This window comes from Oncorhynchus kisutch, linkage group LG3 (genome assembly GCF_002021735.2).
Source record: "Oncorhynchus kisutch isolate 150728-3 linkage group LG3, Okis_V2, whole genome shotgun sequence".
Classification (NCBI taxonomy): Eukaryota; Metazoa; Chordata; class Actinopteri; order Salmoniformes; family Salmonidae; genus Oncorhynchus; species Oncorhynchus kisutch.
The window spans coordinates 12697482-12712042 of NC_034176.2; the positions used below are offsets into that span (position 1 = coordinate 12697482).

The 14561-nt window shown below is 43.1% G+C and overlaps 1 protein-coding gene across 10 annotated transcripts in view; it reads right to left on the reverse strand.

Annotated features, from left to right (window-relative positions):
* Nucleotides 1-14561, reverse strand: part of rtkna (rhotekin a) — a 109177-nt gene that overhangs the window by 22748 nt on the left and 71868 nt on the right. Inside the window, exon 1 of one of the 10 annotated variants that reach the window (XM_020467920.2) lies at nucleotides 9078-9780. The exons of 8 other annotated variants lie outside the window; for them this stretch is intronic. In XM_020467920.2, coding sequence (XP_020323509.1) covers nucleotides 9078-9110 — 33 coding nt within the window. In that variant the 5' untranslated portion in view covers nucleotides 9111-9780. Of the gene's footprint in view, nucleotides 1-9077; nucleotides 9781-14561 lie in introns of those variants that run through there. One more of the 10 variants, XM_031817563.1, reaches the window with a different exon arrangement.

A 14561-nucleotide genomic window follows, 5' to 3' on the forward strand; every position in this document is an offset into this window, starting at 1 on the left:
AGTATCAAATCAAATCAACGACATAGTGTGTGACTGCTGCCAGCTGTTCTCACACAAAGGCACTGAGTGTTCCAGTGCAGCTGGGCCCCTGCTCAGAGGGGAGCGGTGTGTGTGGATGTGGACAGAGAAAGATGTGATTGTATATATATATATATATATATATATATATATATATATATATATATATATATATATATATATGTGTGTGTGTGTGTGTGTGTGTGTGTGTGTGTGTGTGTGTGTGTGTGTGTGTGTGTGTGATCTGGAGCAGAGATACAGCCTAGGGGTTCTACATAGCAAACTTTCCATGGGTCCAGCTCTATGAAAGAGTACACTACTAGCTGGGGGTCGGTGGGATTCATGGGTCCAGCTCTATGAAAGAGAGCACTACTAGCTGGGGGTCAGTGGGGGTCATGGGTGCAGCTCTATGAAAGAGTACACTACTAGCTGGGGGTCGGTGGGGGTCATGGGTACAGCTCTATGAAAGAGTACACTACCCAACTGGGGGTCGGTGGGGGTCATGGGTGCAGCTCTATGAAAGAGTACACTACTAGCTGGGGGTCGGTGGGGGTCATGGGTGCAGCTCTATGAAAGAGTACACTACTAGCTGGGGGTCGGTGGGGGTCATGGGTGCAGCTCTATGAAAGAGTACACTACTAGCTGGGGGTCGGTGGGATTCATGGGTCCAGCTCTATGAAAGAGTACACTACTAGCTGGGGGTCGGTGGGATTCATGGGTCCAGCTCTATGAAAGAGTACACTACTAGCTGGGGGTCGGTGGGGGTCATGGGTGCAGCTCTATGAAAGAGTACACTACTAGCTGGGGGTCGGTGGGGGTCATGGGTGCAGCTCTATGAAAGAGTACACTACTAGCTGGGGGTCGGTGGGGGTCATGGGTGCAGCTCTATGAAAGAGTACACTACTAGCTGGGGGTCGGTGGGGGTCATGGGTGCAGCTCTATGAAAGAGTACACTACTAGCTGGGGGTCGGTGGGATTCATGGGTCCAGCTCTATGAAAGAGTACACTACTAGCTGGGGGTCGGTGGGGGTCATGGGTGCAGCTCTATGAAAGAGTACACTACTAGCTGGGGGTCGGTGGGGGTCATGGGTGCAGCTCTATGAAAGAGTACACTACTAGCTGGGGGGTCGGTGGGGGTCATGGGTGCAGCTCTATGAAAGAGTACACTACTAGCTGGGGGTCGGTGGGATTCATGGGTCCAGCTCTATGAAAGAGTACACTACTAGCTGGGGGTCGGTGGGGGTCATGGGTGCAGCTCTATGAAAGAGTACACTACTAGCTGGGGGTCGGTGGGGGTCATGGGTGCAGCTCTATGAAAGAGTACACTACTAGCTGGGGGTCGGTGGGGGTCATGGGTGCAGCTCTATGAAAGAGTACACTACTAGCTGGGGGTCGGTGGGGGTCATGGGTGCATGCGTGTGTGAGAGTAGGAATGTTTTAGCGTGATGTTTCAAATGCCTTTATCGCGGTCAGTATCGCAAGAATTAAGGTGAGTATTTTTTTTCTCCGTTTTATGAGCGTTCAGTTTTTTTGGTCTCGTCTCCTTCACTTCTTCTGTGCACCTTCCCACTCGCACAGACACCAAGCTCCTTCCCCTGCCACTCACAACAACAAAGACACTAAAGATCACTTCTTCCTCTCTGACGCCAAGCCGTTTCAACTCGCTATTTGAATCTGAGGTTTGGTCCGACATAAAATCGGCCATATGGAAAACGACACACATTATTTTACTGTAATAGAGGAGAACTTAACATTTGTAACGATACCCTTTTTATGTCTCAACTCGCACAATGTTGAACAGATCTTTCGCTTGACTTTAAAAATAAATATAATGTGGCTACTCACGAGACCTGTGTTAATTTTCTATCATGACTGAAACCAGAAGTTGGTGATTATTAACCAATGTACATTGTCCATAATTCTGGTTAAATTTGGAACCAAAATGTCATTTTTATAGACAGACTTGAAAGCCAGATCAGTGATTACTACAAATAAGCAGGTTAAACAATTTTGATAAAATAATGCCATTATTAGTGGGTCTGATGGTTGTGGAAGGTTTATATTTAGCCTAGATGTCATTTTACAAGCCCTGAATTCATTAGATTACTGCTGACTGTTTGAAATGCAGTGTATTGACCTTAATTATACAACAAAGCTTATTTAGAGAAAAAGGTTTTAAAAAATCTCTCTCTATATATATATCGTGAATCGCCCACGAGTAAAAACAACAATAATAATACAACAATCTGATTTTAGGCTATATCACCCAGCCCTATGTGAATGTGTATTTGCATGTGTGTGAGGGTTTAGTTTGAAGAGACCAAGCCCGTCCATGGTGAAAGGAAAGTGCCTAAGAGCTTCACAACAACAAGCTCATCCGTTAAGAGTAGAGACTGGCAGCCAAGCCAAGCCCTGCTTACAGACTCACTAAGACCTTCTGGCAGACTCACCCTCATGAACTGAGATTAGCTTGGTTTGTTATCAATTACACAGGGCTAGTACCACTTGTACCTCATAAAGTGTCCTCAAGGCTCAGGTTTTAAAGGTGTGACTAAAATAAGTAGGCTAATCTGAGAAGATACTGAATTTACCAAATGAATTCATTGGCGTGCACATTCAGAGAGTTAAAACCTCCAGAATCTTTTTTTCAATTTTCGTCTAAAATGACATTCCCAAATCTAAGCTCAAGACCTGAAGCAAGGATATGCATATTCTTGACACCATTTGAAAGGAAACACTTTGAAGTCTGTGGAAATGTGAAATGAATGTAGGAGAATATAACATAATAGATCTGGTAAAATATAATACAAAGAAAAAAACATGCGCTTTTTTGTATTTTATTTTTGTACCATCATGCAAGAAATGCAAGAGAAAGGCCATAATGTATTATTCCAGATGGATCCAATTAACCATCGTTTCTCTGTTCAAAATTTTGTATCAAGAATTCCCAAATGTACCTAATTGGTTAATTAATAACTTTTCAAGAATAGCATGGTATTCTTTCACTATAATTAATAGCTACTGTAAATTGGACAGTGCAGTTAGATGAACAATAATTTAAGCTTTCTGCCAATATCAGATATGTCTATGTCCTGCAAAATGTTCTTGTTACTTACAACCTCATGCTAATCACAGCCTACGCTAGCTCAACCGTCCCGAGGGGGACCCACCAATCCTGTAGAGGTTTTAACCCACTGTGCCCCGGTAGGCCGTCATTGTAAATAAGAATTTGTTCTTAACTGACTTGCCTAGTTAAATAAAGGTTATATTTAAATATGATATTTGGGCCATATCGCCCAGCCCTAACTCCACTACATTCCATTGTCTGCCAATCTAACAGGAATGGGAAAAACTCTAATGAGAATGATTGGCATAACTGACTGTCCGGGAGCTGCAAGAGGAAATTAATTACACACAAAACCATTATGCACAGCAGGGCGCCTATACACACACAAGCATAATAGACAGTAGAAAAGGCCCAGTGTTAAATTGTAGGTTGGAACAAAGCCACAAACTACTACACATGTTCAGAGCGCTGGCTCGTTAACTGATTAGCTGGCTTTTCTTGTAAGCTAACGGAAGAGAAAAGAGAGGAACTGTTAAGATAGGCCTAGGTAAGACCCTGATCAAAGTCCCCTATGATCTCTCTCAACGAGACCTTTTTGATTCTTCTCATCCTGGAATTCAATTGAAGAAAGACGGAGCGAGAGACAGACAGATACAATGCAGAGAGAGGAATCTGCTGTAGAAGAGAGGAGGGATGAGGGGGAGAGGACATGGTGTGCCAGAAAGAGATAGACCCCACTTGTGGTGCCTGTACACACACACACATACACCCCACACACAGTCACACCCACACTGCTGGAGGCTGCGTGGCACTCTCTAATCCAGGGCTTTTCTGTGTCTGAAGCTGGATGAGGAAATCAGGGCTAATCAGATGAGCCGTTCTAGCTGGCCCTTAAACTCCCTCCCCCCCTAACCCTCCCACTCTAACCTTCCCCTAATATAGACTTCCAGCAGACATTGCAGGGGGACCTTGGACCCTGGGTGACTACACACATAGACCACACATCCAAAACATGCATACACAAACACACCAAACGAAAACAAACACACCCTGACTTAACGTCACTGCTGCTGCCTTATTTAGAACACACACACACACACACACACACACTAGACATAGAAGTAGATAGCAAGTAGAATATGCTTGTGGTGATGCTGTGAGTAGGACCATTGGCTCTGCCACCTTGTCATATCATTACATTTACGTCATTTAGCAGACGTTCTTATCCAGAACGACTTACAGTACAGTAGTGAGTTCATACATTTTCATACGTTTTTTCCATACTGGTCCCCTGTGGGAATCAAACCCACAAACCTGGCATTGCAAACGCCATGCTCTACCAACTGAGCCTCATGGGACATTGAGGGGACAGTGTTCATCATCATATATGTGACTCGTTTCAGGAAACTAGGCATATGTCACGCATCACTACTTCACAGGACAGCCTTAATAACAAACTTGTATGCCACCTGTAAATACGAATACATTGTTTATATTACAAGCCTAGTTGGTTGAGCCATGGAGAAAGTCAAGAACCTTCCCGCTAGCCATGATTGCCTGAGATAATGGATGGGCTGGCCTTCCCAGGAGATGAGTTCGGATTGGTCAGCCATGTAGCAAGCTTCTGTCTATAACGTGAGCTGGTCAGTATGTGTAGGTAATCCTTTTTAACGTGGCTTAAAAAAAAAAAGATATCACGTAGTAGAAATGCAAAAGTGTTGCTCTCCACTTTCTGGAAGAACGAGTTTTGAAATCAGTGGCATGCCCAGTGGAATTGGAGAAAATTCTGTAATTTGATTACAAATATGAAGAGGGAGTCGAAAAGAGAACACAGAAGGCTGTTGTATAAAAGACTTGTCTTCGGATTACATTTTCAAACTAAGGGCAACCATGGCATCCATGACAGAGAGGGAGAAGCGTCCATCCATGTATTTGGGTAAGAGAGCCTAACTAGCTACATTTTCATATATTACATATTTCTAATTTTGTCAGAACGTCATTTTAATTTCAAGTTAAAGCGTACTGTTAGCTAGCTAACGTTAGCTGGCTGGCTCGCTAGCTAACATTAAATGTATGATCCTCTGTCCCCCAGGTCCTCTGTCCCCCAGGTCCTCTGTCCCCAGGTCCTCTGTCCCCCAGGTCCTCTGTCCCCTGTTCCCAGGTCGCAGTAATGTTATTAGTATCTCAGAGCTATTTGCATTGCTAGTTAATGACTAATGTTAGCTAGCTAGCTAACATTGAACATGGTTGGTTAATTACAGTGGGGCAAAAAAGTATTTAGTCAGCCACCAATTGTGCAAGTACTCCCACTTAAAAAGATGAGGCCTGTAATTTTCATCATAGGTACACTTCAACTATGACAGACAAAATGAAAAAAGAAATCCAGAAAAATCACATTGTAGGATTTTTTATGAATTTATTTGCAAATTATGGTGGAAAATAAGTATTTGGTCACCTACAAACAAGCAACATTTCTGGCTCTCACAGAGCTGTAACTTCTTCTTTAAGAGGCTCCTCTGTCCTCCACTCGTTACCTGTATTAATGGCACCTGTTTGAACTTGTTATCAGTATAAAAGACACCTGTCCACAACCTCAAACAGTCACACTCCAAACTCCACTATGGCCAAGACCAAAGAGCTGTCAAAGGACACCAGAAACAAAATTGTAGACCTGCACCAGGCTGGGAAGACTGAATCTGCAATAGGTAAGCAGCTTGGTTTGAAGAAATCAACTGTGGGAGCAATTATTAGGAAATGGAAGACATACAAGACCACTGATAATCTCCCTCGATCTGGGGCTCCACGCAAGATCTCACCCCGTGGGGTCAAAATGATCACTAGAACGGTGAGCAAAAATCCCAGAACCACGCGGGGGGACCTAGTGAATGACCTGCAGAGAGCTGGGACCAAAGTAACAAAGCCTACCATCAGTAACACACTACACCGCCAGGGACTCAAATCTTGCAGTGCCAGACGTGTCCTCCTGCTTAAGCCAATACCTGTCCAGGCCCGTCTGAAGTTTGCTAGAGAGCATTTGGATGATCCAGAAGAAGATGGTGAAAATTACAGGCCTCACTCATCTTTTTAAGTGGGAGAACTTGCACAATTGGTGGCTGACTAAATACTTTTTTGCCCCACTGTAGGTGTGGACTGTGGTAAAACACACACACCTTTCAATCAGACATAGAGTAGTGTAACACGGATCATCGTGAACTGTTCTCCCACTAAACAGGTAGGCCATACGAGGGCCTGACAGACAGCCTATATAAATGACTGACTGGTTCCTGTCTGCTGCGAGAGATGCCTGCCACACTGAATTACCTGTCTGGCTGCTGGAGTCTATCTACATACACATAAATCTATCCCCTGCAGAGACATCCATCACTTTGACTGTCTAATATACTGCTCTCCATCTCTCCTCCATCCCTCTTCCACATCTCCTCTCTCAACAGGCTCGTAGGAGGCACCCTGCAGCTCATCAGGAAAAACCAACCAGAATGATTCGCCGCTTCTAAAAACAAGTCGGGACAGAGAGAACTAAATTGTATTAATTTTTTTATTTAACCTTTATAACCTTTATTTCAGGTAGGCTAGTTGAGAACAAGTTCTCATTTACAACTGCGACCTGGCCAAGATAAAGCATAGCAGTGTGAACAGACAACAACACAGAGTTACACATGGAATAAACAAGTCAATAACACAGTAGAAAAAAGAAAAAAAAGAGTCTATATACAATGTGTGCAAAAGGCATGAGGAGGTAGGCGAATAATTACAATTTTGCAGATTAACACTGGAGTGATACATGATCAGATGGTCATGTGCAGGTAGATATACTGGTGTGCAAAAGAGCAGAAAAGTAAATAAATAAAAACAGTATGGGGATGAGGTAGGTAAATTGGGTGGGCTTTTTACCGATGGACTATGTACAGCTGTAGCGATCGGTTAGCTGCTCAGATAGCAGATGTTTAAAGTTGGTGAGGGAGATAAGTCTCCAACTTCAGCGTAAAGGAGTAAAGGATGCATTTTATGTCTGAATGTGAGGTAAAAAGGGTACACTATTGACTGAGCATGTGGAATGTGTGTGGCTCGGTTCTCACAGATGATAAATGACATTGACCCGATACTGTAGTGGCCGCTCTAACAACGAAAAGCAATGTCTTCAAAAACGGAAGGCCCACGGGAGGAGGCAAGATAAGGTGGGACCACTCGAGCCAATGAGAGGCCAAATAACGCATGTGAAGAAAAGGCAGGTTCTCACTTCGACAATAACTTCAAGGACACACACACACACACAAACAAAGAGAAATGGCCCCTATTAGCTCGTGCCGACTAGAGAATTGGGAGTCCTACAACATCATACCTGTGTCACGGTCCTTAACCCCCAGGACAGGAGTCCTACAACATCATTCCTGTGTCACAGTCCTTAACACCCAGGACAGGAGTCCTACAACATCATACCTGTGTCACAGTCCTAAACCCCCAGGACAGGAGTCCTACAACATCAGACCTGTGTCACAGTCCTAAACCCCCAGGACAGGAGTCCTACAACATCATACCTGTGTCACGGTCCTTAACCCCCAGGACAGGAGTCCTACAACATCATACCTGTGTCACGGTCCTTAACCCCCAGGACAGGAGTCCTACAACATCATACACGTGTCACGGTCCTTAACCCCCAGGACAGGAGCCATGATATTGCGCTGGCCTGGGTGGCCAGAGGCAGAGTCACAATGACAGATATGTGAAAGACAGAGGAAACATGTCCTGACCTTTACAGCTGAAGCCGAGCAGAGAGCGAGAGAGCGAGAGAGAGAGACAGGATGTTACTGCATTCTGCTCCTCTGCAGTGACTATATTGATTGTGGAAAGCAGAGGAATCACATGTACACAGACTGTAGGCCTATCATTACACTAACGCAAAAAGAGATCTCTACTGAAGCTGGCATGATGACCTTTTTACATTTAATGATAAGAGTATGTCTGTCTCTGTGACTTGTAATGACAGGGAATGGAGATGTAGAGAGATTCCTAGAATTAAAATATATAAAAGAGAGACTGGCTGTAGCAGCCTCTGTGTCACAACGCAAGTGACTTTTTCCATATTAGACTACAATACATCCGTAGAGGCAACAAACATGCACACACACACACACACACACACAACAGGAAGGAGTCCTAGACAGTCCTCGTAAGAGCGGTCACACACCCTCAAGCTCAAACATTTCTGTCTGCTGCAGCAGTGCTTCAGTGATGCTGCATGTGCCTGGAGCCCAGCACATAGAACAACACAAGTTGACATTGAGATTGTATATGATAAGACAGGTCCAAATACAGGTGATCTTGTCCTTTATCAAAGTCAGTGTGGTACAAGAGAAATGGACAGAGATTCAGGCCACTGCTATAATACTCTGACAGAAGCACAAGGCATCTACAGCAGCTCTCCACAGTCTGGAAATGTATTGATGACTGAAACGTCATTAAAAAGCACAGTAGCTGCATTGTCCCACTTCTCAGAAGTTGAAAGACAATGTCTCCTAATGTCCCACAGAACATCCCAAACCACACCCCATCTACCCTGTGACCCAACCAGATGAGAGCTATGCCACAGCCAAATAATGTGTGTGTCTTTGACTAATGTCCATTTGTAGAGAATAATCTAGCATGCCTTCATGCTAGAAGAACTGTTTGTTCATGATGGCATACAGTATGTCATGCACTCTCCTTGTCCCCACAGGGTTTCTCCATAAAAATGGCACGACTTTTAACAATGTACTTTCCCTGCTGTACAATGAGCTACTACAAGTGGACTTGTTATATGTATTTATGTCATGAAAGACTGTTGTGATGATTTTATGGCAGAAGAACGCACAATTCCTATGTAGCCTAGATCAAATAGTCTCTAAATTAAAGCATGTCAACATTTCCACTAGAAACACCTATGAACAAATAAATGACCTATTTAATTAGATCAACGTAAAGCCAGCACACTTACCCGCTGATTCTTTGAGTTATTCATGCCGGCCATGATTGAAAGATGTACACTCTTCAAGTCTCCAAACCGGCAAAACGCTTACGCAACAGGCTACACGCAACGTTCCAAACCTCCCTCACATCCAGAAAACAGATTCCTCAAGACATAAATCAATCAATTAACAGAATATCCAAGTATCTTCAGAAAGGTTGTATGTAGCCCACTGCAGTGTGTTGTCTGATCACTATAGTCCGTTCACCAAAACCGGATATCCCTGGCTCGCGCAGGACCAGTGGTGAATGTGGCATTCATCTGCCCAAACTCATCTCTGCGCTGTCATCAGTAAACTAGCCCCTCCGACTCGCTCTCCAGCACCGGGCGGGTGGCTGAGGAGGCGGGTGTGCACACCCAAGAAAGCAGGCAGGAGCGTGGGCAAGGTTTTAGTATAAGGTTGCGCGTCTGTCAAATCCGTTGCTGACTGTGGCTATAGCCCACTATGGAAAATTATATCCAAAATAAATAGAATGCATGTGCGTCCGATTCCACAGTGGTTTTGAAATAGTGACAGATCCCGTATGACTCAAATCGCTTGGGTTAAAGCAAAGGTACGTTGTTTTCTTACAGCGCATGAGTCCACAGCTAGGCTACTGTGCCACAACAGTACTGTAACCCAAATCCCTGCTAAATCTCTTCCTCCTCCCCCTCTTTTCTCTATCCTCGCCGAATTTCCATTGCTCAAGCAAATAACGTTTCAAGATTACATCATCGCCAGTTTACCGTGTGGAGACTGTGTGACAGTCGGTGCTTGTGAGGGTCTGAAACGGTCATTGCCTGGACTGTTTAAATAAAGGATAATCTGAGGTGTTTGGAAAATATGAAGATGACTATCATCTATCCAAATTTCAATCCGGGACTGTGACAACATTTCGCCTCAATACTGTGCGCAATAAGCAAATATAAAATACCAAATAGTAAATGTTTTACATGCAGGGCTGGCTCTAGCCTTTTGGGGGCCCTAACCGAGATTTGGTTTGGGAGCCCTCCACCTTGCATACACATTTTACATCTCTTGATGGTGGAGAGAAATGTACGCTTTAAAGTACATTTCTTGCAATTATATAAAATATACACAATGTTCAAAAGTTTGGGGTCACTACCCGCAAAACACCCGTCTCAATGTCAACAGTGAAGGGGCGACTCTGGGTTGCTGGCCTTCTAGGCAGAGTTCCTCTGTCCGGTGTCTGTTATTTTGCCCATCTGAATCTTTTATTTTCATTGGTCAGTCTGAGCTATGGATTTTATCTTTGCAACTCTGCCTAGAAGGCCAGTATCCCGAAGTCGCCTCTAAACTGTTGACGTTGAAACTGGTGTTTTGCGGGTACTATTTAATAAAGCTACTAGTTGAAGGCTTGTGAGGAATCTGTTTCTCAAACTAGACACTAATGTACTTGTCCTCTTGCTCAGTTGTGCACTGGGGCCTCCCACTCCCCTGTGAAGGTAGTAGTACACAGCGTTTTATGAGATCTTCAGTTTCTTGGCAATTTCTCGCATGGAATAGCCTTCATTTCTCAGAACAAGAATAGACTGACGAGTTTCAGAAGAAAGTTCTTTGTTTCTGGCCAGTTTGAGCCTGGAATCGAACCCGCAAATGCTGACGCTCCAGATACTAAACTAGTCTAAAGAAGGCCAGTTTTATTGCTTATTTAATCAGGACAACAGTTTTCAGCTGTGCTAACATAATTGCAAAATTATTTTCTATGATCAATTAGCCTTTTAAAATGATCAACTTGGATTAGCTAACACATCGTGCCATTGGAACACAGGAGTGATGGTTGCTGATAATGGGCCACTGCACACCTATGTAGATATTCCATTAAAAAAATCTGCCGTTTCCAGCTACAATAGTCATGTACAACATTAACAATGTCTACACTCTATTTATGATCAATTTTATGTTATTTTAATGAACAGAAAATGTGATTTTCTTTAAAAAACAAGGACATTTTTAAGTGACCCCAAACTTTTGAATGGTAGTGTATATATGACCATTTCATAAATGGTAAAATTGCGTGTGATATGATTTTGGAACCCGCTCCCTCCGTCGCCCCAAGATGAATGGTTTTGACCACGATCCACTGCTTTGATTGGTGCAGCTAGAAATCATAAGTGTATATCTTATAATGAAAAGAAAGAAAATTCCACGAAGTTGTTTATTATCTATTTTGTGCTGTTGTTACATTTGTATTGGTATTTTGTTTCACGCCCCATGTGCTCAGGGTGTTGTTACATATCATTAGCTCAGCGTGTCGTTACATATCATTAGCTCAGGGTGTCGTTACATATCATTAGCGGCGTGCATCATGAGCAAAGTTATTGTAGCCTATCATTTCCCTTCCCCTAGCTGTGAGAACCATGGCATGAGCACTGGCTGACTTGGCATTGCTGTCACGCAGCTAAATGGCCTGCCAGCAGTCTACCAAAGGTTGCACCGTGTCCATTACAATGTATAAAAGAGCATCTCTAGTACAGACAGTTAAGTTATCCATATTACCGGAGCTTCATCTTATTCTTTGTAATGCATATTCGCGGTCGCAATTTATGGAACATTCCAAAACTTGAGATAACAATAAATGCCCAAGTCAAAAGTTACTGGTTTCTCCTATTAATCCGTGGCAAAGTTTTTCCTAAATGCGTATTACAAATCCAGCTCCAGAACCACCCCTAGCCTAGCCACCTGGCTAATCTTTTGTATATGGTATAACAACAACAGATAACATTACCTAGCTATGTAGATAAGGCTAGCATGCTAGAAAGCTACACGGAAAGGTGTCAGTACCCTACTTGTTATTTCTCCACCTCGTTCCAACCCCCCAATTCATGAATATGCATTAGCAGCCTGCATCATTCTTCGCAGGTGGAACCTAAACAAGATTTCCCGCTATAGGACAGGAATTACTTCAAAATAGGGGCAGCATTGCCCTCTGGTAGGGGCCTTTAAAGCTAAATTCCTACAATTCTACACATTTTGCCAATACTTATGCCATGTTAATATGATATCTAATTCAAAATAACTAACTAAATAAAAAAAGGGGGGTCCCCCTGGAGGTCAAGGCCCCTGGGCATGTGCCCTGCATGCCCGGTCGGTATTCAGCCATGATTACTACAAGTTTGATCGCTGGCTGAACTAACTACCAATCTAAAAATTGACATGACTAATTATCAGCTAATTGAGTGAATGACAAGAGAAAAACTGCTGATGCAGTTTGTGTATTTTACACAAGAGTGTGCAAAGCTGTCATCAAGGTAAAGGGTGGCTACGTTAAAGAATCTAAAATATATTTAGATTTGTTTCACACTTTTTTGGTTATTACATGATTCCGTATGTGTTATTTCATAGTTTTGATGTCTTCACTATTATTCTACAATGTAGAAAATAATAAAAAATTATGAAAAAAAACCTCTTGAATGAGTAGGTGTCCAAACTTTTGACTGATATATTATAATATTTGTCAAATAAATCAGTATATTTATCCCAAGCCTATTCTATAAGTAAAACATTAGCCGTTCCTTGTTCCCTGGCCGTGGCTAAATTGCAAAGCCTTGTGGGTGCGCTGGGAAGTTGGTGTGCACTGATGCGTATTGTGCTGTCGGCCGGTGATGGATGAAAGCGTTTTGCAGCCTGGGTGATGAAAAGGAGAGTGGTGGAAACGGATGGCCTACAGAATTAACTGTGAGAACAAACGGGCTTCAAATACACCGACTGCATGCTCTGCCAAATACAAGTTCTTAGCGTTCAACTAGCAATGTTTCTGAAAGCATAAATCAGATTGTTAATACTTTATAGGCACTATAGGTATAATGTGTGATAACTTATGAGTATACATTAAATGGCTTATACAGTAAAAGTCTATAGTATGAGATGCATGGCATGCTAATGACATGTCTTGGAATTCATTTTTAGTGGTTAGAGAATTGGGCCAGTAACCGAACGGTTGCTGGATCAAATCCCCGAGCTGAGAAGGTAAAAATCTGTTATTCTGCCCCTGAGCAAGGCAGTTAACCCACTGTTCCCTGGGCGCCTAAGACGTGGATGTCGATGAAGGCAGCCCCCCGCACCTCTCTGATTCAGAGGGGTAGAGTTAAATGCGTTAGACACATTTCAGTTGAAGGCATTCAGTTGTACAACTGACTAGTTATCCCCCTTTGCCATTGTAGCCTCCCTACAGGGCCTTCAGAAACTATTCACAACCCTTTACCTTTTCCACATTTTGTTGTGTTACAGTCTGAGTTTAAACTGGATTACATTGAGATTTTGTGTAACTGATTTACACACAATACACCATATTGTCAAAGTGGATTTTGTTTTTGTAGATTTTTTTTTTTTAATTAATAAAAAACATTTAAAGCTGAAATGCCTTGATCCGATAATTATTCAACCCCTTTGTTAAGGCAAGCCTAAATAAGTTCAAGTGTAACAAATTGCATAATAAGTTGCATGGACTCATTCAGTGTTCAATAATGGTGAACATGTACCACACACACACAATTATCTGTAAGGTCTCTCAATTGAGTAGTGAATTTCAAACACCTTTCAACCACAAAGACCAGGGATGTTTTTCAATGCCTTGCAAAGAAGGGCACCGATTGGTAAATGTGTACAAATAAATATCCCTTTGAACATGGTGAAGTCTTTAATTAGGCTTTGGATGGTGTATCAATACACCCAGTCTCTACAAAGATACAAACATCCTTAACTTTTTGTCTTGAATACAAAGCCTTATGTTTGTGGCAAAAACAACACAACACATCACTGAGTAGCACTTTATATTTTAAGCATGGTGGTGGCCGTATCATGTTATGGGTATGATTGCCATTGGCAAGTACTAGGGAATTGCTTCCCAAGACGACATTGAATGTTCCCGAGTGGCCTAGTTACAGTTTTGACATAGAATCGTCTTGAAAATCTATGGCAAGGCTTGAACATGGCTGTCTAGCGATGATCAACAATCAACTTGAAAGACCTTGTCACGAACCTTGCCGAAGACGGTGCCTCTTCCTGTTCGGGCGGTGCTCGGCGGTCGTCGTCGCCGGCCTATTAGCTGCCATCGATTTCCTTTCCGTTTGTTTTTGGTTATTGGGTAATTGGGTACACCTGTTTTGTATTAGGGTTTGTTTGTATGGTATTTAAGGGCACTAGGCCTGCTGGGTATTTGTGCGGGCTTGTTTGTGTTACTCTGTGTTTGATGGTGTGAGTTATTTGTACATTTATTCTCCTGACTATTTTGTCCTGTTGTTTGGACCGGCAACCTATTATACGCCCTGTGTGTTGGCGTGACTGTTTTGTTGCACTGGGGAATAAATTTGAAGGAAAGACTGAACCCTGCTCTCTGCGCCTGATTCCACCCACCACCACTCCTAGTTGATCGTAACAGAAGCCCGCACCACCAAAATGGAATCAGCAGGAGCAGCGACCACCCCTCTCCCCACTATGGAGGAGCGCGTTCA